A 25,782-nucleotide genomic window follows, 5' to 3' on the forward strand; every position below is an offset into this window, starting at 1 on the left:
CTAGGCTGCAATAAACCCCAGCCAGCAGTATTTAAAAAAAAATAAAGAGGAAAAAATGGACTTGATAGTCCCTCAGGCTGTGGGTGAACAACGGCCCTGCAGCAATTTGGAAATGGGCTGTTCCTCTGCCGGGGTCTGTGCCTCCCTATTTTCTGTCCTTTCAGCAGTTGAAAGGAGAGCTCAGATTTCCCCTCTGGAGTAAAAAGGCCTTCAACTCTTTCAGTGCCACCTTGAAATGCTCTCTTGGAGGTTTAACAGAGGTAGAGGAGCTCCTGTGTGTGGTGATGCCCAGGTGAGACCTGACAGGTGGCTCATCCCTCCCAGCCACGGACTGTGGCCCATATCCTGGCCCCAACCCTGGGAAATTCCAGGTGATTCCCTCTCATTTCTCCTGCCCACCTGACACAGAGCATTTCAAAGGTGTGGGTTTGCTTTGCTTTTCCCCTGAGTCTTGCACTCTGCAGGCTCAAGCTCAGCCGAAGTGAGATGTGAAATGCTGATTTTTGGTTGTCACGCTGTATTTCCTCACAACTGGAATTGTATTAAGAACACACCATTAAAATATGTTCCTATTCTGCTTATTTTTTTCCTGCTGAAGATGACAGCTTCTGATGGAGTCCAGGAGAGTGTCCCAGTGACTGTCAATATCCTGGTGATCGATGCAAATGATAATTCCCCCACCTTCTCCAACATCTCTTACAATGTCAAGATTTATACGGATATGAGGCCTGGGGAAGGTGTTATAAAGGTAATTTCAGGTCTTTTTATTGCCTTTGTTGACTCACTTTCTGTTAGCAGTAGATTGGAAATGCACTGAAACCAACTAGAACTTAATTTTGTGTATCTCCATCCACCTCATTAGTTAAATAACTATTAAAATTGCTCCTACTAAATGGTAGGCCTATCTTAGATGTACAGCTGCAGCTCAGCTGTTTCACCTGAAGTTCTGCAAAACCTTTTCAGCTGGAAAATTTCAGAAGAAAAAATAATATTCCCCTTGATTAGCAGGATATTGAAATAAAATGGTTTTGGGGAACAGGTAAACAGTTGAGTAGAACATAACCAGGAATGTTTTTACCATGTCATAAAAGCTGTTGGTTTTTACAAGTCATTTGTTTGTAGAACAAATGAGCAGTGAAAAAATGTGCTGAACACGGGCCCAGAGTGAAGCAGCTTTAATTAAAGTTTGCCAGCACTGATTTATGTCTCAGTGCAGGACTGGAGGTGAATCCTGGTGGCACTGAAGTTAATGGAAAAAGGCTTTTTTTGGGGTGGTAATTCTTCTGAGATCTCAGCCATACCCTGAGTGCTGCCAGTGGAGATGGGTAAGGACAAGATGCCATTGGTGGAGGTAGTGGGAATATCGGGAAAATCAAATTAATCAGCCGACTTGAGTGATAAAATGCCATTTTCTGAATTACAGTCAGGAATTAATCAGGCTAGCAGTGATTTACCAGCATTAGGAGAGGGCTCAGTGTCTGTTCTGGCACATGCCCCCCTTGAGCTGTAGCTGTGCATTTGCACCCTTGCATCTTCATTCATGTTATTCTTGCCTTTTCACCAATCTTCTTAAGCTACAAGTGCTGAAAAACCATCAGTGAGAGCCACAGGGGCATTTTCAGCAAGATTTGAGGGAAAGATAAAAGCTCTAAGCACAACTGAGTTCCTTCAAGCCATGCACAAGTGGAAACAAAAGATATCAAATACTGGTATCCTGTCCTGAAGGAGCCAGGGAATGTAAGGCAGAAAATGTTGCTAAATGAGATTGCTGGATGTGTGAAAAGAATGTTTTCCTGCCCAAAATTGGCCTTGAGGATGCTCTGGGCTGCCTGAGGTCTGTTAATGGTACCTGGGATGAAGCAGAGCAGCATCTTGTGCTTGCCTGAAGCACCTGAAGTGCTGCTGTGCTCAGAGGGAATGTGCTGCCCTTGAGTTCTCAGACACATTCTGGTCTTGGAGCTGCAAACATATTCAGGGCCTGGAGGCATGGAAAGAGGAGGAGTACAAATTTCTTAATGAACTTGATCTGGACAAGGTCCTTTGGGGAAGGAGTAGTGAGGAAGTTGGGCTCTAAATTCACCTTTGTTAAAAAATGTAAATTCTGCATGTGGTCGGTACATGGGTCCTTTCAGGTTCTGTGACTTTATAATGTGGTCAGAGATGGAAGGGAGAAAATTCTGGCTCTTTTATCAACTCATCTTACATTGCCAGATGATCTGAGTTTATAAATTAACTGACTTAGAAAAAAAAGTAAGAGTCAATATTTAAGATTTTGGTGTATTGTGATGATGCCAGGAATAAAAGGAGAGTCCACCTCTGGGTTCTCAGGAGATGATCAGAGGGATGAAGCACCTCTGCCATGAGGAAAGGCTGAGAGAATTGGGATTGTTCAGCCTGGAGAAGGGAAGGCTCCAGGGAGAGCTGAGAGCCCCTTCCAGGGCCTGAAGGGACTCCAGGAGAGCTGGAGAGGGACTGGGGACAAGGGATGGAGGGACAGGACACAGGGAATGGCTTCCCACTGCCAGGGGCAGGGTTAGATGGGATATTGGGAAGGAATTCCTCCCTATGAGGGTGGGGAGGCCCTGGCACAGGTTGCCCAGAGAAGCTGTGGCTGCCCCTGGATCCCTGGAAGTGTCCAAGTGTCCAGGGCTTGGAGCAACCTGGGCTAGTGGGAGGTGTCCCTGCCCATGGCAGGGGATGGAACAAGATGAGCTTTAAGGTCCTTTCCAGCTCAGGTCATTCTGTGATTCCATGAGAATGCTTTTGGGCTGCTGAGCTGTTTGGAAAGTTGCTCATCTTTTTCTGTATAAATCCCCAGGGTTTCCTTAGGCTGGGAAGGTGGGTTTGTGCTGCCTGATTTCAATTTTCTTCTGCTTTATAACGACCTCAAAGGCAAAACTGACCTTTCTTTTCCATTTTTTTGAACTGTAATACAGTGATTTTGATGGCTTGTTCTTGGCACATGGAACAAACTCCCCATGTAACCCGAGCTCATCCCCGGGGTGAGGATCCTTTGAGATCCTCTGCTCAGCCCTGACAGTTCCCACAGGGAAATGACCCAGGTCAGATATGATTAGTTCATAAAAACCACTCTCTGATGTGAGGAAGGAGGTTAGAAAAAGAACAGTGACCTCAGAAAATCTGCACGGGCTCATAATCATTTATTATAATAATCAGGCTGATTTCAGAGAGGATCAAGACAGATTTTCCTTTATGAATCATGTCATCCTGCTACCAAAATGCAAATGTTGCTACAGCACTGGAAGTGCCCTCAGGGAGTTGCCACTTTGCTTTTATTATCCTGAGGGTAAGAAGGGATTGAGATGGTTTTCTTTTTTTTTTTTTTAACTGAGTGCAGCTGCATGAAAATGTACAAATAAAATATACCAATAACCTCAGTTTGTACTTTCTCATTTCCCCATTTTGTGGGGAATTGGCTTGATCTTACTACTGAAAAGAGCCCCAAAACATATTAGTTAATAGTTTAGATTGTGTTTGCTCTCTGGCACACTCCAAAAAAAAACTTAAAGAAAATAAAACATCCTTGATTTCTGCTTGAAAATAGCCAAAACTAGCAGGAAAATACATTAATTACAGGTAAAAATTCAGTTTTTTCCCCTATCCTTTTCTTTCTCCCTGCGTGGTTAGAGCAAGGAATTTCCCTTCTTTCCCTGGGGCCTTTCAGAGAAGTGAGCAAAAGTTTTTATTTCAGTTGTCTGCTTTCAGTACATGTGAAATTGTTTGAGGCCTTGGTTGAGGAGAGGAAAGTAAAGTTTAAATGTCTTTACATTCTGCTTGAGAATTTCTTATCTGGTTTTTCCTTCTGCTTTTATGTGTATTTTTTTTGTGGCAATTGAGACTGAGAAATCTTTTACTGAAAACAGTTAAATGTGTGGTAAATAATATTTGTCACTAGGAAGACTGATTAATAGCAAACCTATTAAAGTACTTATTTTCCTCTTTATTGTTGTATTTTTTGCTGTCCAGTTTTCCACCCTTTTACTGCTGTGATTCAGATATTTAAACTGGTTGTACATTGATGGTTGGAGTATGGAGCAGTGGTGCTATAACATTTCAGATGAATGATTTAAATCCACCGTGTTTCTTTAGACATCTCTCATTTTATGGACAGCATGAACTGTGCTGGGCACAGGGAATGCTGAGCAAGGAAATGAGAGAGCTGGGAAGGGACAGAGGATGGTAAAAAACCATCATTCATCTAAAACTTGCCATAAATTTGCCTCAAGGTCTGAGGATTCCTTGGCCCGTGAAGAGATTTTGTGTATTTTGTCTTTACAGGAAGACTTGCCAAGTGGTCTTTAGGTGTGTGTCCTACAGTCATGGAATCCTGGAATGGTTTGGGTTGAAAGGGACCTTAAAACTCAGGACAAAGTTACTCCAAGCCCCGTCCAACCTGGCCTTGGACACTTCCAGGGATCCAGGGGCAGCCACAGCTTCTCTGGGCAACCTGTGCCAGGGCCTCCCCACCCTCCCAGGGAAGGATTTCTTCCCAATATCCAACCTAATCCTGCCCTCTGGCAGTGGGAAGCCATTCCCCCTTGTCCTGTCCCTCCATCCCTTGGAAATAGTCCCTCTCCATGTTTCTTGTCAGCCTCTTCAGGCCCTGAAAGGACACAATTAGGTCACCCTGAAGCTTCTCTTCTCCAGGTTGAACAACCCCAATTCTTCTATTTTTACTGTTTAAAGTCATGAAACCAAAATAACCTATTTCAATTTATCCATGTTTCTTAATTTCTACCTAATCTCCCCTTGCAGTGGCATGACCCACGTTCAAGGGCTCTTTTCCAAGAACAATTAAGTATCTCTCTCGTTGAAAATGGAAAATCCAACATGCAGTGGATTGGTGCATGACCTGTTCACCTCTGAAAAATTCTGCCTGAGATCACCAGTGCAGGTTAATTCAGAGGTCCTGCCCCAGCTCTCGATTGCACAGAGCATTTTGGGTATTTGGAGGTTGGAATATGCTCATGGTTTACAGCTCTTAAACCTGCACCTTGCCATAAAACTGCAGCACAGTTCAGGGGAGACCTTAGAGTCATGGAATGTCCTGAGCTGGAAGGGACCCACAGGGATCATCCAGTCCAACCCCTGGCCCTGCCCAGACACCCCAACAATCCCACCCTGTCCTTCAGAGCTTTGTCCAAACCCTCCTGGAGCTCTGGCAGCCTTGGGGCTGTGCCCACTGCCCTGGGGAGCCTGGGCAGTGCCAACCACCCTGTGGGGGAAGAACCTTTTCCCAAAAAGAAATCTTCATAAAAGCCATCTTCAACCCTCACTTAATGTTTTATTTATGTGGTTATTTGTAACCCTTTGCCCATCACGTTATTAATTTCCATCTCCAAAGTAAACATGATTAGCAGGAAAAGGAAACAAAGCTGGGTTGTGTTTGCATTGCTCAGTCAACATCCCTGCAGACTTGGGTAAAAATATGGGGTAAAGACCTGAGAACTTAATGAAAAAGTATTTTGACCTGCTCTGTGTTTGGTTGGCTCAAGTTCAGGGACATCTCCATCACACTCCTGAATTATTTCCATCACAATCCTGGAATATCTCCATCACATTTAATCTGTTGGCAAAGGCTTCTGGAAAGGTTGGGCCTCACTTTGTCTGTCCAGGGCAAGGTCACTGAAAGTGTTGCTGTGAGAAGCTGACAAGTCAAACACCAAAGCCCAATTTCCTCCAACTATAAAGTGAGTCTGACCAGAGCTTATACTGTGACCAAGAATGTCTTTGGGAGCTTAAGGTCATCCTTCTAAACCTCCTTTTTCTCCCATGAAAATCAGTTCTTGCAGCAGCAGAACATGCACCCATTTTGCAAAACTTTCAGTACATTAAATATTAATGCAATGGAGCCTATACTGCTGCATGCAAAGCTTTTTAGGAAAGTAAAATAAACCTTCTTTTGCTCTTCTTCCTGTATATTTTAGCACATGTTTCTCAAATCTTGTTAACTATGAAGCTCTATCAGTCTGGGACAGCTGGAGATGGAATTTCTAAAATCATATATTATGGCAGCTGTTGAACTTTAATTCTATTTAATTCCAGTTTTGATTCCCGTTTTTGCCCCCAAAATGTTATTCAAATCACTTATCTTTCCAAGCATTCAACATTTGTAGGCTTAATTAACCTTCTAAATGTATGGGCTTGTGTAGTCAATTAATTTTCCTTTTTCATACTGTCACAGTAAAAAGTGGCCTGGTTCCAAATCCTGTCATTAAATACTTAGGGCCTTGTGTTTTGCATAAAGCCTTTATTTACCTTTTTGTGTGTGTGTGTTATTTTTGAAGTTCAGCAGAGAAGGTTTATTGCAGCTCCTTTTTTATCTGTGTCACTGAGGTGGATTCCTGCTCCCTGTGAGGTTAATGAACACGTCCCGTTGTGTGGAGAGAAACTGCAGAAGGAGTGATTAAAGTGCAGCCTTCATCCTTTTCAGAATTTCAAAAGGAGATACAGAATGAGGTAGATAAAAACCCTCACACGTGGATATAAATATGGTTTTGAAACCTTTTAAGGGGAGATGAAATCCGTTTCGTGATTTTTTGGGGCATCTCAAGGGTTTATCCCATGCTCAAAATACAGTGTCAAAAAATACTGTAGGAATTGAGATTTGCTTTTTAAGTGCAACCAGTTTAGGAAAATTAAATAGTTCTGTGTTGGAAATTTGCTTTGGATCACTGTGCTGGGTGTGAAAGAAGCAGAACACTGATTGCTCCAGGAGAAAAGTGACATAATCAATGTGCTTTTTAGTTGGTGAATACTGTGCACAACCTATTCCATGTTCAAAATGATTGGTCCTGCCTAAAGTAGCTCAGTTCCCAACAGCAGGAATAGCTGGTGCTCCTAACAAAGAAGGTAAATTTTTGTTAATATATTTAAATTTTAGCATTTCAGTCAATACATTCTGTTTTAGATTTTGTCTGCTTAGATCTTGGTTTGAACAGGTTTTTGACTTTCTACATGAAATTTCATATTTCACTGAGCCTGTAAAGAATCAGAAATATCTTATAAAGCAGTTAGATCCCTGAGTTTTTCCCTGGAAGTGTTCAAGGCCAAGCTGGATGGGGCTCTAACCAACCTTTTTGTGGAAGGTGTTCCTGCCTAATGCAGGGGCAGTTGGAACTGCAGGATCTTTAATGTCCCTTCCAAACCAAACCATTCTGGGATTCTGTGATTCAGTGACTCACATACTCCCCTTGGTGATTAAGGTTGTATGAAAATGTGATTAACTCAGATATCACAGCTTTGGCTCCTTGGTTTAGGGACAAGGTTTGGTTTCTGCTCTTCCAGTTCTTCAGCCATCCTTGGGCAGAGGTGGTTTGGCAGCTGTAAGGGATGGTTTGGCAGCTGTAGGGGATGGTTTGACAGCTGAAGGTGGTGGTTTCACAGTTGTAGGGGATGGTTTGGCAAATCTAGGTGGTGCTTTGGCAGATGTAAGAGGTGCTTTGGCAGTTGTAGGTGACATTTTGGCAGCTGTAGGTGGTGGTTTGGCAGCTGTTGGAGGTGGTTTGGCAAATGTAGGTGGGGGTTTGGCAGATGTAGGTGATGGTTTCACAGTTGTAGGAGGTGTTTCATAGCTGTAGGTGGTGGTTTGGCAGCTGAAGGTGGTGGTTTGGCAGATGTAGGTGATGTTTTGGCAGTTGTAGGTGATGTTTTGGCAGTTGTAGGTGATGTTTTGGCAGTTGTAGGTGGTGCTCTGGCCATCCCTGACCCGCTGAAGTTCAAGTGTGATGCAGCATTGGCTGATAGATTATTTTAGATCATAGCACAGCAGAGATGTCACTGAGCTCCTCTACCAGTCTGCAGTGCTGTCACCTCTGAGGGTGTCACAGGGGGAAAAGAGGTTGTCCAGCAGGCAGAAGTTTATCCTGCTGGATGTTCAATTATTGCTCATGTGGCTTTATGTCCTCCCACGTGCTGTTTGAGGGGACATGTAGTTGTACCAAATGAAAAGCCAGTTGAGGAAGCAGTGTGTGTTTTGTATCTGCAAAACAACCCCTAAGGGAAGAAGAACAACTAGGCCAGGCTGGGTGGGGCTCTGAGCAACCTGAGCTTGTGGAAGGTGCCCCTGCCCCATGGCAAGGGCTTGGAATGAAATGGGCTTTAAGGTCCCTTCCAACCCAAACCATTCTGGGATTCTATTTTGTGATTCTTCTTGTCACTGAAAGCAAAAAATGTTCCCTGAGCTTTAATTTCTGGCTGTGTGTGTGTGTTTGTTTTAACATTGCGAGCTACAGAAGTGGGATAAACCCACTGCCTTTCCCAAGGGCAAGATAAGAACCCCCTCATTTCATTATGTTCACCAGTAGAATTTGGGGGCCTTTGGGTTTTTCTCATGCTCAGAATCAAAACTGTGCAATGGTAAGGAAGAAACACTGCAGGTGGGAGTAACCACCGAGCCAGCAGAGATGGTGCAGAGTCACCAGAGTGCAGAGGGATGTTCCCAGTTGTGTTTGTCTCACCCTGAGGTCACCCCCAAGCACAGCCTGTCAGGGGGGTGGTGTCACCCTGCCCTGTGAAATGGGCCTTGCACATCTGGGATGTGTTTCCTACGGCTTCAAGTTGCACCAGGGGACGTTTAGTTTGAATATTAGGACAAATTTCTTCGTGGAAGGGGTGGTCAAGCATTGGAACAAGCTGCCCAGGGCAGTGGTGGAGGTCCCCATCCCTGGAGGGATTTAGTAGGTGTGTGGATGTGGCACCTGGGGATATGGGTTAGTGGTGGCCTTGGCAGTGCTGGGGAATGGTCAGACTTGATGATCTCAGAGGGCTTTTCCAGCCTAATGGTTCTGTGATTCTCCGTGTGTATCCATATGGGAACAACTGCCATTTCCCTCCCCTTGGCTCTTTAGAGTATGTGCATATTAATACAAACTTTGTTCTCCAGTTCTGCACAACAAGGGCTTGGAATGCCAGACCTGGGAGTGAAACCTCCTGGCAGTACCAAGGCTGTCCCTTTGAATGGTGCAGGGAGAGATGGGAACTTCCAGTAAACAAATATGATCCTGGTGTTACTTTTGCTACATAATAAGTGTCTTCTTCCTCCTTTATAGGAAGTGTTAGAAATTCCAATCCACAGAGAGGAAACTTGGTCTTAATTAGGTTTCTTAATTTGTACCTTAAAATAAATGGCTTGCAGTCTTTAGTAAGCAGTTTTTCTCTGCTTCATGATGTTTTTACACCTATTACCCTCCATTTAAACTGTATCTTTGTTGGACAGTGATTAGAAATTCCTTCCTGTGTTCCAGCTGTTGGAGTTTCCCCTCTGCCTCCTCTCCCCCTCCCAGTTGCCTCCCCACGGCCTGTGAAGGCCCAACACTGACACTGTGGTTTTAATTCCAGCTCACAGCTGTAGATGCGGACGAGGGACCCAATGGCCAGATAGTGTATGAAATTTTGGCTGGGGATCAGGGAGACTTCAGCATCCATGAGCGAACAGGCCTTGTCACCATCGCTCCAGGAGTGGTGCTGGCAGTGGGGCGGTCCTACGCTCTCACTGTCAAAGCCTCTGACAGTGCTCCTCCTGCACAGAGAAGGTAATGCAGCTTTCCTGAACTCCTTATTGCAGCAGTGCTCAGTGTGGCACCCTCCTGTCTGTCCCTCCACCCTGCAATACAATCCTGTGTCTTCTGTGTGGTGGAAGGAAAAGTATCGTGTTAGAACTCTTTGCCTTTTTGTTCCTTAATTCTCTTTGCTTTGTTTCCTTCCCTTCCCCCTTTTCATGATTTCATTTGCTTGTAATAGCCTGGTTTTTTAAGAGTTCCCAACTGTGCTGTCACTGTGCATGTCCATTCTCTGGGAGAAGCTGAGGTGAGGGGATGTCAGGAAGAAAGCAAGTGGGAGGGAAGGGAGATGCTGTTTGCTCAGAACGCAGAAAGGATCAGAAATACCCTGGCTGCTGAGCTGGAGACCTTCTCTCTGGGTGTAGCATGTGCAGGGTCAGCCAGACTTGGCATGAGGGGGCCATCCTGACCAGCTGTGCCCCCACTGAGACCTGAATTCCCACCAGCACATGAGAGTCTCCACTCTGGCACCTGGAGCACCTCCTCTTCCTCCAGCTGATAAAGAAGAGCAGGTTGCAAATTTAGGATGGTTAGGATAGGACCCTCTCATGCCCACACAGGGAGTGGAAGACACGATCTTTAAGGTCCCTTCTAACCCAAACCATTCTGTGATTCTCTAAGTTTAAGAAAGTAAAGGTATTGAGTCCTGCTGACCTGGATCTTTGGAGTTTGTGTTCTAAAATTGGCATTTGTGCCCAAATGTCATTTCAGGAAGGTGTGGGGGTGAAAAAAAATGCCTCTGGGTCTGGGTCTGGTATCGATAGTGTGACAACCTCCCTGTTCCAAAGAGGATGACAGAAAGGAACAGCAGGTTCCACCTTTTAAACCTCCCACAGCCGTGAAGTGCAAACCTTTTCCTCACATGGGGAATGCAAGAGGGAAAGTTAATACAGGTAATGAGTGGCCAGGGACACCTCCCACTAGCCCAGGTTGCTCCAAGCCCCGTCCAACCTGGCCTTGGACACTTCCAGGGATCCAGGGGCAGCCACAGCTTCTCTGGGCAACCTGTGCCAGGGCCTCCCCACCCTCCCAGGGAACAATTCCTTCCCAATATCCCATCTATCCCTGCCCTCTGGCAGTGGGAAACCATTCCCCCTTGTGCTGGCACTAAATGCCCTTCTGTTGTGGTGAACAAAAACCATTTTTGCTTTTAGAACTTGATTGAAAATAACTCATCCTGGGCCTTATTTAGCTGTAGCAGAATCAGGAAGAACACGATACAGAACAATATATTTTATTAACTATTCAGCAGTGGAAAGGGGATAAACACACTAAAACCCCAGCTCTTTGGATGTGTCTTCCATACACAGGCAGCAGCTATCCCATGAAAACAGGCAGCCAGTGCTCAAGGGATGTTTTATCTGCTGATTCATGGTGACTGTTGATCGTCTGCTGATGGTGGTTTTCTTTACTCCATCAGTAGAAGTGTGGAACATCAATTCAGGTAGATCAGGGAGATGTGAGGGGATAGTTTAAAACAGACAAGAAGACAGGAGGTAATATATAAGGAGGTAATTAGGGAATGTTCAACTCCTGCTGTAATTATCCATCTTCCATGCTGCCTGTGGGAAGCTCGGGGTTGCCCCAGACTAGCTGGCAACCAGGATTTTTGGGCACAGCTGGAGGATTTCTAGGATTCCATGGCATGGGGAGTGGTGGAGCAATGTCCATTAAAGGCTTGTTAAGAGTCAGCTTGTACCTAATGTTAACGTGGAGGTGGTGGGTTGGCCTTGGCCAGCTGCTGGACACCTTCTCAGCCATCTCACTATCCCTCCTCAGCAGGATGGGGGAGAAAATAAGGTGGGAAAGCTCTTGGATTGAGATCAGGACAAGCAGGTCACCAATTACTGCCACAGGCAAGACAGACTCAGCAAGAATTGATTTGACTGGTCTAGTGGAAGGTCCAACCCCCACGGCAGGGGGTTGGAACTCCATGAAGGTCCCTTCCAACCCAGACCAGTGTAGGGTTCTATGATTCTGTGAACTTATTGCCAGTTACAATGGGGTTTGTTGGTAAGAAATAAAGACAACTCTCTCCCACCCTTTTTCCCCAGGCTCAACTCCAGTCCTTCACCCCAAACTGCTCTGCCTCTGAGTGTCATGGGGATGGGGAACAGGGGTTACAGGGGTTACAGGCAGTCCACAGCACCCCTTTCTCATTCCATCCTCCCCACACCTTTCTCTTTCCCACCAAGGTCTCCCCATGGGCTGCAGGTGCTCTGGCACCTGGAGCACCTCCTCTTCCTCCTCCTCCTCCTCCCTTCCTCCTCCTCAGTGCTCACAGGGCTGGATGTGCTCCAAGCTGGAGCTGAGCTGTGAGAGGTGGGACACACCAGGCTGGGTTTAATCCCTTCCTTGAGGGTTCTGTGTGTGGATGTGCCCCAGGGGACAGAGTTCCTGCAGCCCTTCCCTGTGGGTGGCATTGGTCCTTCTGGACAGGGGACACTGGAGGTTTGTTAGGGTGGAGCATGGCCAGAGTGCTGTGGGACAGTCCCCAGCACATCTGTCCCAGTGTTGCAATGCTCTGCCCAGCTCCCACAGTGACCCAGAGTCACAGAACCTGCTGGGAAGGGGCAGTGGGGAACATCCAGAACAGAGTGGGGACTGTGCTCGGGCAGAATTTTGTAACTTTGTAATTTTAAAGTATTGATCAGTGATGTGTTGTTCTGGTATTAAATGAGCTCCATCAGATCACACAGCAGCTGTTTCAACTCTAACATAGCTGGTCATTTCAGGTAGGACCCTCTAAAACTGCTCTGGAGTTTGCTGGCCCTGCAAGAAGCGGCTCATTGGGTTCATGATTTTCTTTTTAATACCTTTCCCCAGTCCCCTTCAAAAAAATTGGGACAAACACCTTTGGTTTCTTTCCTGAAGCCCTAAAACATGAGATTTCCCAACTTTGTCAAAGGGCTGCTGTAGGGAAAACCTGCACCTGCAGCACAGCACTCGCTCTCCCGGGGGTTTTGTCCTGGGGTGGGAGTGCTGTTCTAACATCCAGGAGAGAAGGCAGGTGGGATAATGGAGCAAAGAGGCAAGAGAAAAGGGCCTTTAAGCCAGATTTTAAATCACTTTCAACCTCAGGGAGACTTCTGGCTCTTTTTCTCAGACTGGAGCAGTTGAGTAGCAAGTGGGTTCACAGGGTGGTCTGTGGAGGGTCTGCAGTGTCAGTGTCCCACAGAGCCTTCAGCATTCCCCCTGGAATGCTGTTTGCAGCATATTCAGGGCAGTTGAGGGCTTTGCCAGGTTTCCACAATGGGATTTGTCGTTTCCTGTATTGCCACTGCTCTGGACTGGGCTGGGGTTTCTTGGTGGGACCCACAGTATTGCTGTGTCCTGCCAGAGAGCTGTGTCCGTGGCTTCTCCCAGCATTATCCTCTCTATCCCTCTCTTCCAAGGAAAGGTAGCAAATGGACTGACAGCAGGGAAGCTCCAGGGGTGGATGTTGTGTGTGGCAGGAGCAGTTACCAGCTCAGAATTTGGAATGTCTTATAGGGGACACAGGATCACCAGGGCACTGTGAGCTGTGTTTGTGTGTGGAGTGTGCACTGGTGTCTTGCTGCTCTATTTTTGAAAGAACACCACTTCGGGCTACTTTGAGGGAAATTATTTAGCTTTTCTTCTTTTAATGGCTTTTCTTTTGATTCGGGGGGGGGGGGGGGAAACACATCCTGAAGCTTTTAAAGAAGCAAAGGGAGGTCGTTAGAGCTGGAGAACACACAGTGTATAAACCAGACTTTGTGGGTCACTCATGCTTGTTGATTTACTGATTTTCACTGGTTTGGACTGTGGTTTACCCCCCTCTTGTGTTGCAGGAGCTCCATCACCACTGTTTACATCGAGGTCCTGCCACCCAACAACCAGAGCCCTCCCCGCTTTCCCCAGCTGATGTACAGCCTGGAAGTGAGTGAGGCCATGAGGATTGGAGCTGTTTTGTTAAACCTCCAGGTACAGATGCTTCCCTCTGCTTCCCTCTGCCTCCCTCTGCTTCCCTGGAGGTGCTGAAGCCTTCACCACCTTCCTTCTGTTTATGCTCTTGCCATGCAGAAGCCAGTCCTTGGATACAGGAGGAAAAAGGGCAGTTTATAGGGATTGAAAATGATTTCATTCTAATCATTGCCCCTTTCACACAGACTGTATAGAAAAAGGGCTTATGTGGCTATTTCTGTAACTTCTTTTCATGATTTCAGTGTGGGAAAAGGTGCTAGAGGCTGCATTAGGCACTGCCCAGAGAAGCTGTGGCTGCCCCATCCCTGGAAGTGTCCAAGGACAGGTTGGTCAGGGCTTGGAGCAACCTGGGCTAGTGCAAGGTGTCCCTGCTCATGGCAGGAGGTTGGAATAAGGTGGTGTTTAAGGTCCCTTCCAACCCAAACCATTCAGGGATTCTGTGATTCTTGTGATAATTATATTAGAAAAAAATCCCACGAGTGGCTGAAATCTTGAAAGGCCTGTGATTTCTTATGTTCAAATCTCTCTTTGCCAGCAAATCAGAGAAGCTTCTGTACCAAATTCCTGTAGAATTTCAGCAAGATTTTTGGCAATTCGCCTTCCTTAGCCTGTCACTTTTGAAAAATGCCTGAAAATATTTCTTCCCCTTGGTGTGTGTAACATGGTGCTGTAACAGGCTGGCAGAAAGCAGCCATCCCAGCACTCCCAGACCCAGGATCAGGGCTGGCCTCCTGCACTGGGACCAGGCTGACCTCGTGTGCCAGCTCCTCCAGACACAAAGCCTTTTCCACGTGCCCCCTCACCTGGCCATGGTCTCCTTCTCCATCAGCACTGGCACATTCCTCTATTTGAATTCCCCCTCCCTCCACATCTGTCTAAATTTGGCACTGTCAGTTCTGTGCTCAGTGGAGCCTCCAGCACTGAACCCCCCCTTGTCTACAACATGAGGAACCAGGAGCTCAGGGGTGACCTAAGGAAAACAGTCATTGGGTGATTTTCAGAATCAATGAAGTGCCTGTTTCCTTCTCCACAGCATAAAATGCAACTCCTTACAGGCTGGGCCTGTCTGCTGAAGTGGTTATGTGGGGAGGGGGTTTCCTTTTTTATTTTGTAATTGTGTTGTGCACAAAGAAATTTGATTATCCATCCCATTTGTAATTCACTGTTTATATATTAAATTTGACCCACACGCTGTATAAACGAGGGATCACCTTCTCTCTGCATTTTGGCAAATTAAAGGATCCTGCAGTTACTTTTTTTTGCCAGAAGTGCTTCCTGTGTGCCTGTGTGCTGGCTCCTCATGGGTTCAGGGCACACACACACATACATCACCCCTATGCAGTGGGATCAGGCCAGTTCCAGGACCAGGGAGCTCCCTCCTGCATCCCCATCCTCATGCAGCAGAACCAGACCTTCCCTTGTTGGGTTAATGGTTAATAAATCAGCTTTTTCCTCACTTACTTACTGTTCCCTAAGCCTTTGCTGTTTTGTGTTCTGCCCACACATCTCCAAATCAGCTGTGCAAAACAGGAGATAAATGACAGCTCTTTACATCCTTTTTTTGGGGGGGGGGGATCAGGAACTTAATACTACGTTCAGTAGTAGTGAAATAAAGTGAAATAAAGAAGCTCTAATTGAGTCACTGATGCAGGTGAATGGGTGAGCTCCTGGTTAAATGGTTTGCTGATGAAAGATTTGGTTTATTATGGATGGTTAGGCTGATTTAGTCACCTGTGCTGAGGGAGGGTGACTCATTTAGCTCAGTGCTGCAGATTAACTTCTGGCACATCTGTGGTGCCTGCAGGGAGTGCAGAATGGAAGGGCCATGCTGTTCAGGAGCCTTCTCCTCCCTGGTGGGGAGACTGGCTTTTGGAAACCCCACAAAAGAACAGGAGCCAGGAGCATGCTGAGAAACAGAAACATTTGTGTTTACTTGACAGGTGCTGGAATATGTGGCTGAGAGCCTGAGGGGTCTTTGGAGGCAGAAAAACTATTGGCAGGTTTTAGTATTTAAGGGGTTTATACAATTTAAATGTGGTTGGAAAGTGAAGCTCCATGTTGGAATAATTTGCTTCGATGTTACACTAAATCCCAAACAGCCCATCCTGTGCTGACAGAATGAGGGGACCTCCAGGGCTGTGCCCAGTGCTGGGCCCTCAACAGGAGAGACCCGGAGGGGCTGGAGCGTGTGCAGGGAAGGGAACGGAGCTGGGAAGGGGCTGGAGCAGCAGGAGGGGCTGAGGGAGCTGGGGGGGCTCAGCCTGGAGAAAAGGAGGCTCAGGGGGGACCTTCTGGCTCTGCAAGTCCCTGACAGGAGGGGGGAGCCGGGGGGGGTCGGGCTCTGCTGCCAGGGAACAAGGGACAGGAGGAGAGGGAACGGCCTCAGGCTGTGCCAGGGGAGGCTCAGGTTGGCCAGGAGGAGGAATTTGTTGCTGGAAAGGGTGGTGAGGCCTTGGCAGGGGCTGCCCAGGGAGGTTTGGAGTGCCCATCCCTGGAGGTGTCCCAGGAAGGCCTGGCCGTGGCACTCAGTGCTCTGGGCTGGGGGACAAGGTGGGCATCGGGCACAGGGGGGACTCGGTCTGCGAGGTCTTTTCCAACCTTAACAACTGTGATTCCATAATTTCACGGTTTAGATTCTGTTTCCTTTTCACATGATCCTTGTTGAGGAATGCTGAGGAAATCTGGGAGAGGCAGCCTGTGCCAGGCAGGGCAGGGGGGATGCAGGATGGCCATGCCAGCTCCTGTCCTCCTCACCGGGATGCTGCTGAGCGTTTCGGGGATATAACAGTGGGTGTTCTCTTGCCACATGCCAAGATCCCCAGAAATCACAGGTTACTGTGTTTGGGAAAGAGTGAAGTGCCTCAATTTGTTTTAAGAGCTTTGGAAATCATAGAAGATGTTGAGGTTTACTTATTTTTACGTCAGTGTGGATTAATCTTGTATTACCAGTCCACTGTGCATGGCGTGAGTTCAGCCAGACAGTTGCTCTTTGTGAAAAATACTGGATTGTTTAATCCCAAACATGCTTGGCTGCAGCTTTTGGGGCTTAGTCTAGGACTGGATCTTTTGTAAGACTGGTGGTCCTGGACCTGGAATGTGGGTGCATCATACAAGAGAGATGGAGAGGGACTTTTTCCAAGGGCGTATAGTGATACAACAACAGGGAATGACTTCCCGGTGCCAGGGGGCAGGGATAGATGGGATACTGGGAAGGAATCCTTCCCTGGGAGGGTGGGGAGGCCCTGGCACAGGTTGCCCAGAGAAGCTGTGGCTGCCCCTGGATCCCTGGAAGTGTCCAAGGCCAGGTTGGACGGGGCTTGGAGCAACCTGGGCTAGTGGGAGGTGTCCCTGCCCATGGCAGGGGGTGGAACAAGATGAGCTTAAAGGTCCCTTCCAACCCAAACCATTCAGTGATTTTAAGTTCAAGTGCCTCATTCTGCATTAAAACACTCTCCTGTGTTAAAGCACTTGTGGTGATTGCATTTCTGTCTTCATCTTTCTTCATTCCCTTCTGTGTAAAACTGACCAGGACATTTTAAACATTCCTGAACTGAGTTTTTAAGCTTGTAAAATCTTGTGCTGTCCTTTCCAGGCAACAGAAAGTTACCAATTAGTCACCTCAGTGTGGGTTTTTTGTGCAATTCTAGCAATAGCTTCAGGTATTGCCTGTGTTCCCTCTTCACGTGGAACATCACTAAGATCTCAAATATTGAACAAATATGTTCATGTGTACGTTTTCACACTGATGTTTCCTTTCATGATTCTTAGCAATAAATTGTTTAGATTGGTGCAGATTAAGAGATTATTATTTTATGACTCTCTCTTAATAATAGTTTGTTAGTGTTGCCTACAGGCTTACAAAATCTGGGGAAGAGTGAGCAAAATATTTGAAATATTCCCAAGCTGGCAAATCTGAAGATCTGCAAAACATCAGGGTCAATAACAATGCAAATATAGCTGTTTCAAATTTTCCTTTTAGACTTTAAAATACCTGTTCTAAAAATAAAATTCACTTTCTCCCTGTCCATTAAAATATTCCATGCTGAGGAGGGAAGGTTGTATTTCTTTCTTATGCTGTTATTTATTTTTATAATGCGCCCAGTTGATTGTGAGTGGTGTTTTAATTAACAAAATTTGAGATTAATGCAATATTAAATGGTCTCCACAGCATTAATTTGTAAATAAACCTCAGAGTTTATTGCATGCCTGGGAGGCATTTATGGCTTCGTGTTCTGCCAGCCATTATTAATTAAAATATGCAAATGGTGTCATTTTTCTGGGAGTCTGCAAAACAAATGGGGCTGTTACCACGGTCCAGTTCTGTGCTGAACAAGGAGGCAACATGGAATTGTTGTGTACAATTTATGGAGTCACTGTATTCCATTGATCTGGAAAACAGTGGGTATGGATTGCTCTCCTCACTTGCAAGCCCTCAGTTGTTTTCTTATGTCATAATAACCTGCTGTCCTTTGGTTTTAAAGAAAACAGGAGCTTTTCAAAACAACCAATTATCGTTTTCTCCCTGATTTTTTTAGTGTGTGTTGAATGGAAGGTGGATTTTCCTTGGAGACAAGGAGAAAATGAAATAAACTACAGCCAGTCCTTTATTTGCTGTCTTTTTGAGAGTCTCCTGACTTCTTGTTGTGAATGTAGGCCCCAATCATAACTCTGAGACAGCCTGGGATGTGAAGGGAGGGCAGGATGCCCTGCAGATAGGAGGGAATACAAAGGGCCACTAAAGATTTAGGATCTGGGAGAGTCCTCAGAGAGGCCAGCTACTCACATTTTCTGCCTCAAGTAATTGTAGCATTTTGCATTCTTGGCTGACAATTTTTCACTTGTCTTTCCTGAGTCAGATCCTGGCTGTTCATATCTTCAGGATAAGGAGATCCAAATCCCACTCACAGCCACTAAGGTGGTGCCACCTCCCATCACTACAAACAAATTTCCTACTCTGTCGTTGCTGTTGTGGATGAAACTATTGATCAGTCCTGGAAGAACTATTTACACCTGTGCAGAACTGAGTCAATACTAAATGTCACCCACTGCTGCCTGACCTTCATTTTTTATGAGTGGTTTTATTCTTGCTTAATCCCACTTTCCATTTGGAGACCGTGTTGTCTGAACTGCTTTGGGAAGTTCTGCACAGAAAGCAGCATGAAAAGCCTCTCCCTGGCTCAGATGCAATATTGCCCCCACAGCCTCTGCCCTGTTCTCTAGCCCTGTTGTGAAAGATCAGGTTCCTTCACCATCCTTTTGTTCCTGGCAGAGTTAGCTTTGTGTTGCCCATCTCCATATTGTCATCCAGGTCACTTACAGGTGATTTGGTTATTTGTGGTTTTCTGGGAATTGAGCTCCACCTGTGATTTCCTGGCTCATCCCCCCATGAAGGATGTACCTTGTGTTGGCCCTTCAGCACATCTTTCCTCTGTGAGTTTTCAAAGAAAACCACTAATGGCTTTGAGATTGCTTCAGCCTGGGTTTTATACAGTAGCATGAACTTCATCAGGCTTTAATTTCAGCAGATGGTTTAAAGATGCTCAATTTATGTACAGCTTCTCTGCCTATTCTTTCCCAGTTCTCAGCTGAGATTTTACCCCTTTGTTGGCCCAGTTAAGTCCAGCAGTGTCAGCTCTTTGACCTTCTCAACATCATCCCTTCTGCTTGGAAGGTACCACACTCCTCAGGTTTCCTCTGCAGTTTGAACATTCTTTTGTTATCCCTTACCTTCTTTCCTGTTTCTATTAGTTGTGCCTTGACTTTTTCTGACTCTGTGCTGCTCTGGTTGTTCTTGCTCTTCCTTTGTGCTGGTCACCTTTGTCTGACTTAGCCACTATTTTCTTTATGCTTCCTTTGGCTCAGGCAAGTTGTTTTCTTACTGAATTCCCTGTTCTGCCTGCACTCTGAACTGCTTGGTGCTTCTGGTCTTAATGTTGGGGTGGGTTTGAGTTTGGTTTTTTTCCTTATTTTTCTTGGGTTTTTATCTGACCCAACAGGAGGGTGGTGCCAGGGGATGTTCAGGTTGGCCAGGAGGAGGAATTTCTCCCTGGAAAGGGTGGTGAGGCCTTGGCAGGGGCTGCCCAGGGAGGTTTGGAGTGCCCATCCCTGGAGGTGTCCCAGGAAGGCCTGGCTGTGGCACTCAGTGCTCTGGGCTGGGGGACAAGGTGGGCACAGGGCACAGGGGGGACTCGGTGACCTTGGAGGGCTTTTCCAACCTGAACGATTCTGGGATTCTGTGAAAGGCTTATAAAAAGATATTAAAAGGGATGGTTGTTGGAAGATGAGAGATACAAAAATACTCTCTTATTACCTTCTTTTCTGTGTCACCCTGTCTCCTAGTAAAGCCTGTCTGCCCTTCTTGGACCTGTTCACTGGCCTTCTTGCAATTCTCCTTGTTGTTTTTCCTCCAAAAATGTGCTTAATCACTTCGAGGTTTGAGTGCTAACTGGTTGTAGCTGTGACACAGTCCAGGAGACTGTTTAGTAGAGAGTAATTTCTCTAAAAAACTCACAATAGTCTTTCCTGTGAGAAGGTTTGTGTACACTTGACAAAACAGTAACAGTTCCATGGCAGATTTATGGCTGGGTTTGGGAACAGATTAGCCAAAGCTTAACAACAAAAGTAGTTTACTCAACGTCTGAAAAGGGTTTATTTGGTACCCAGTAGGTGCAATATAATTGTTTTGGTGCTGCTGATAGTCAGTCTTAAAGGTCTTATCCAAATCTTCATCCCCCAAAAAGCAAATTATCCTGGAGAGTGAGTGCTACCATGTCTACACTGCTGGGTGGAGCATCAGCCAAAGATTGGGATTCTGGTAAACCAACAGAAAGAGGGATCTGGATAAGAACTAGAAATGAAGAATAGGAAGAAAGGAAACAAGAAGTTCAGTCTAATCAGTCTGTAGCTGCATAAAGTAAACCTAATTGAATAAGCTTGAATTTCATCCTTGTGCTGCTGTGTGTGTATGTGTGGCATTAATTTGATAATTTGATAATTACTAATTATTAATCCTGTATTCAGGATATTGTCATTCCTCTGTAGCATGAGAGTTCTGATGTGCTACAGCTTTATCTTAAGTAGCCCATCTGCAATAACCAGAGTTGCCTTAGAAACAGAGATCAGTGTCATCCCTGCAGACATTCTTGGAACCTCAGGGGTTAATTCTCCACTCTATGCACAGAAGGAAAGTAAAGAAAGCTCTGTCACTGACTTAATTTTCTCCCTTTTTTTCCCCTAAAGGCTTTTGATAGGGAGGGTGACCCCATAAGATACCTCATTCAGAATGGAGATCCTCAACAAGTTTTTAATCTCTCTCAAAGGTAAGTGGAAAACCCTTGGAAAACTTTTCAAGTCAAGTGAATGTGTGGGCTGAGAGTGAAAGAAAAGGTTTGTAATTACACATCCTCAGCTGCTCCTTACACATAAATGAGAGCTCTGTGAGCCTTATTGCACTCTGAAGTTTTTCACAGGGGACTATTTATTTATTTTGAACACTGTAAGTAGGTAAAACTCACTGAAGTGGAAATATTCCATTTAAAAGAGTGACCAGGGATTAATTAAGAACCTTATACCTGTCAGCTCTTGACTAATGACAGGGACAATTTTTGCTTTATTTTCCTGCCTTCTTGCAGCTTAGCCTGTATTAAAAATGCCTTTTGAGCATTGTTTTAAAGCATCTTTTCTTCAGATTGAATACCATCTTAAATAGAGTGAGAAACAGAGGGTGCATAATAAAATTATGAGCACCAGATCTGTCTGTGCCTGTCCCACCACCCCTTTCTTTATTTTATCTATTATTAGCTATTATTTACCTCTTATTAGGTATTATTTACCTATTGGTAGCTATTATTTACACTCCAAAGTATCTTTTTCCTTTGCAGAAGGAAGGGAAGGTGGTGAGTTGACTTCCTGTGGCAATGATGGGGCAGAAGAAACCCGGGGCTAGTTTGTGTATAATTGCAAAAGATTGTTCTAATTTGGGTTGAGGGAGACTTTGTGAACCTAAATACACAACCTACTGAAACAGGTTTGTATGTTCTAGGGGAGCTCCAGGTGATAAGTCTCCCATTCGTGGAGAGCCAAATCATTTAGGAAAGAATGTAAAAACCCCTGGAAGATCCCAGGAGATGGTGCTCTCCTCCACCAAGAGTGATGGATGGGCCCTCTAGTGATAAAGACTTGTCAGGTGAGGGAAGGGACACCTTGGAGAGGGGAGACTTTCCTTCCCTGAGGTGGCCAGGTCGGGCTGCTGGTGTTATCCATAGGTGTTATCCATGGCTTAGGACTGGAGGTTTTGGTGCAGATCAGGGAAGGTGTGTGGTCATCAGCTCAGATGGATTGCTAGGGGTTGAAGCTCCAGCACAGCGTGGATTTGTAGGGATTCCTGCACAAGGGACGTTGGCAACCCTCTCCTTAACACAGAGAAACTCAGTCTGACCTCCTCTGTGACCTTCAGAAGGTGAATAATCTATCCTGGCTCCATGAGAGCTGCTCCAGTGGGGGGGTCACACTGTTTGGAAAGCAGCATTTGTTGATTTAGGAGGTGAATTGTCTGACCTGGCTGCAGGAGGGGTGTTCCAAAGGGGTTTCTCAGTGGGTAGTTGTTTCATGTAGTTCGTGCTGTTCACGTCACACCATAAAATTCCTGGTAGTTCTCCATTCCAGAGAGACTGAAAAAACCTGTGGGAATTCAGGACAGCTTCTGGCATGAAGGTACTCTGGAGGTGGGATCCTGGGCAGCTCCTGTGTTGCCCGACTTTGGATGGGGGCAGTGTGGAGATACCCAGAAGTCAAGTTGTTAAATGTGGCATGTGAATAAATTCCCAGCTGGAAGTCCCCCTCCATCCCTCCATCTCCATGCTCCAGGACCCTTCCTGGGCAGGCTGACACCCCCACCCTCACAGCCCCCACATGTGTCTGAGCCCCACACCGTGAGCTTTGGGGCCCTGAACTGGTGCCTCCTGATAAAAAAGGGGAGCTCTTTAAAGAGTTTTCCCCTTTCTCTTCTCTCAGAAATGGCTTGTGCAAAGTTTCCTACAACCTTTTTTTCTGTTTTTTGTTTCCTGGCTGCTGGAATGTCTTGAGAGGAGATGAAAGGAGGATTAATATCAAACAAAGCACAGAGTTAATGTGAGTGGCATATCAAGGCTACAGGAATTCACCTCAATTTTAGATACTTTAAGGCCGAGGCAGAGACCATGAACATGATTCTTTCTCTGCCTTTTTCTCCTCTGGATGATTTCGTTGCATCCTGGAGCGTGGCAGTGAACCCCTGTGTAATTCCACCAGGAGTATGAGTACTACCAGTTTTACAGCTACTACTACATCTTTTTTTCCCCTCAGTCTGAAGGTTGTGAGGTGGTTTTGTTCCTCCTCCTTTAGCATTCCAACCTGAGCACCATCTGTAGTAATTCCCTGCCTCCTCATGTTCCCCAGGGAAAGCAAGGATTGAAAGCTGGGGTGGCAGAGGAACGTGGGTACGTCTGAACCCTGGAGGAAAACACAGGATATTTTGAATTTAGCCTGGCTTTTGGATGATGTTCATCTGTGGGAACAGAGAGACAAGAGAGTGTAATTTTTCAAGCAGTAGGAAGGAGAAGATAAAAACGGTGCTATGATAGTGCAGAAATATTGGGGAAATGTAAGTGATTTATGCAGCTCGAGGTCAGTGTTAATAAAGCAGGATTTGGTGTCAATGTTTTATTCTTAGCTCCATTTTGGTATTTTTTTTAAATTAATAATTTACCACTTAAGTGGTTTATGTTTTATTTACTGTTCCTTCCCCATGAAAAGAAATTGTTTGCATTTTACTGCAGTGTCTTGAACAAATGCTGAAAAGTATATATTCAATCTATTATGATAACTAATTGATTTGCCTTCTCGTGGGCTGTCTGTATGCAAAGCTAAGAATTTACCCTCAGTCTAATTAAAGTCTTAATAGTCTAATCAAATTATGATTAGTCTAATTATGACACTAGTGCAAGAAGCTAAAACTACAAATATAAGAATGTTTTAGTACATGTATATTGGTAGATATAAAATATGTCTCGTACTTTATGTATATATGTAATTTTTAAATGCATATTCATATATATATACATATACATGTATATTAATAATATAGAACTATATATTTATTTATAATAAGTATAGCTGTATATTTTTATTAATATATATGGCTTTATATAAAAATGTATTTTATCTATTTATGTATTCTATATTATATATTATGTATATATTAATATATTATACACTATATCATAATGTATATAGTAATTAATATATTACTTTTATATATTATATATTATAAAATACTTATATATTTTATTTAAAAGCCACATATATAAAATATATATGGCTTTTTATAAATATATGTATATGTGTGTGTATATATATGTGTATATATATATGTACACACACACACAATTGATAGGCCTGAGAGAGTTTATATATATATACACATATAAAATATATTATATATAGTATATATATATAAAATATGTATTATGTAGTGTGTATCTATATTGTATATATAATATATATACAATATTTATTATATATACATATATTACTATTATATGTAATGTTAAATAAATATATACAATATATACAAATAATATGTAAATGTTTACAAATTTATATATTCTATATATTCTATTTTTTATTTTATGTATATTTTAAATATATTTAGGAAAATATTTAACATTGTATTTAGTACTATATTTTAAAATATTATTTATTTAATATATTTAATTTATTTAATATATTTATTATTTAATATATTATATATACAATATATAAGTTTACACATTTGTATATATTTACAAATTTATATATTTTATATATTTATATATATACAGACACAAACTTTCTCAGGTGTGTTCCTTGCTTGGGTGTTGCACTTTCCCTTTCCCTCTGGGGAGTCATTTTCCCTGATGAAGGGATCTCTGGGATCTGAGGGATCTCTGCTGAACCCTCAGCACCTGAAATCCTGCCCTGGAAGGAGGAGGATGCTGGTTCCATTCTCCTCCCTGCAGGATCCAAGGCCTGGCAGCTCCTTATTTACTGGGTTACAAACCCATGCACAATATCCACCTCCCCTCTGGATTTTACCAACCTCCAGGGAAGTATTTGAGGTCCAGTGAAGCTTTCCCTTTTTGGGTGAAGCCAACCAGGACATGAGCCCATGTTTTTATCCTATAACCATGAGGCAAATTGAATGGAGCATCTCCTGGAATATTATTTTCTTTGATTTCTGAGCTTGGATATTATTTTACCTCCCAACCTTTCAATCCTAGGGGAGAATTATCCTCCCACTCACGTTTTCCACCAATTTCTGTTATATTTTTTGGAAGAAATAGCTCAGCAGTAAGTGTTGCTGTTTGTCTCTGTTGGAAGAAGCCTTGGCCTGGAACCAGTTCACTGAATCTTCTCTGAGAATAAGAAATCAGAGCAGAAACTCTGCAGGAATTTATAGTCTAGGGAAAAACCATCATTAGATACAGATGTTACACATCCAAACATCCTGGAGAAGTTCAGCTAATGAGACCTCCTGCTTTGGGGGGACTTTGAGCTTTGCTTTGGTTTTTAACTTGCTTTAATAAAACCTCTTTCTGTTACGAGTAGCTGTGGAGGTTCCGGGTCACGAACGTCAGATGTGGGTACAAAAAATGCAGTTTATAGCTGTGCCTCACCAGTGCTTGTGTCTGAGAGATCCACTAAAAATGGCCTAACACATGGAAAGTCACAGCATCCCCAAATTCCAGCTGGTGTGGATTTTGTGCTGCAAACTCATGTGCTCTTATGCTTTTCTTCAGATATTTTAAGCTCAACATGACATGTTTGATGGAGTCCCATGGGAGAAGGTGCTTAGCTGTGGAACAGAGGATAAGTCATCCTGGATCTGTGTTTAACTATCACCCTGGATCCATGCTTTTTGGGGCACAGTAGCTAAATAGCCCATGGATTTAAGAGATTTGTTACACGTTCACTCAGGTTCCAGTAGACACAAAATCCTGTAAATGAAATGTGGAGCTTTGGGGGTGGTCAGGGCCATACCTCTGGTGCCAGCTCAGTTAAGCAGAGTTTAGCTTGCTCAGACAGGATTGTCCAGACAATACCTTCCCTATCCTTCCTAATATACCAGTAATGAGTCCATAGTGGGATCTTGCCTCTCTGGGTGCTTTCAGACCTCTACAGGAGGAAATCAGATCCTCCTAGAGAAAAAAACAGCACTGTGTGTGGCTTCCAAATAACC

The 25,782-nt window shown here is 44.5% G+C and overlaps 1 protein-coding gene across 17 annotated transcripts in view; it reads left to right on the forward strand.

Moving 5' to 3' along the window:
• The window catches only part of PCDH15 (protocadherin related 15), a 670,595-nt gene that overhangs the window by 513,416 nt on the left and 131,397 nt on the right, over window positions 1–25,782 (forward strand). For all 17 annotated transcript variants that reach the window (XR_007906667.1, XM_051799597.1, XM_051799600.1 and 14 more), the window contains 4 exons: window positions 599–748; window positions 9,361–9,554; window positions 13,394–13,526; window positions 20,766–20,845. Coding sequence is in view for 16 of the 17 variants with exons in the window: in XM_051799597.1 (XP_051655557.1) it covers window positions 599–748; window positions 9,361–9,554; window positions 13,394–13,526; window positions 20,766–20,845 (557 nt within the window). In the remaining variant the exon portion in view is untranslated. The remainder of the gene's footprint in view (window positions 1–598; window positions 749–9,360; window positions 9,555–13,393; window positions 13,527–20,765; window positions 20,846–25,782) is intronic.

The sequence above is a fragment of the Manacus candei genome, unplaced genomic scaffold (genome assembly GCF_025592945.1).
Source record: "Manacus candei isolate 608988 ecotype Guabito, Panama unplaced genomic scaffold, ASM2559294v1 h1tg000050l, whole genome shotgun sequence".
Classification (NCBI taxonomy): Eukaryota; Metazoa; Chordata; class Aves; order Passeriformes; family Pipridae; genus Manacus; species Manacus candei.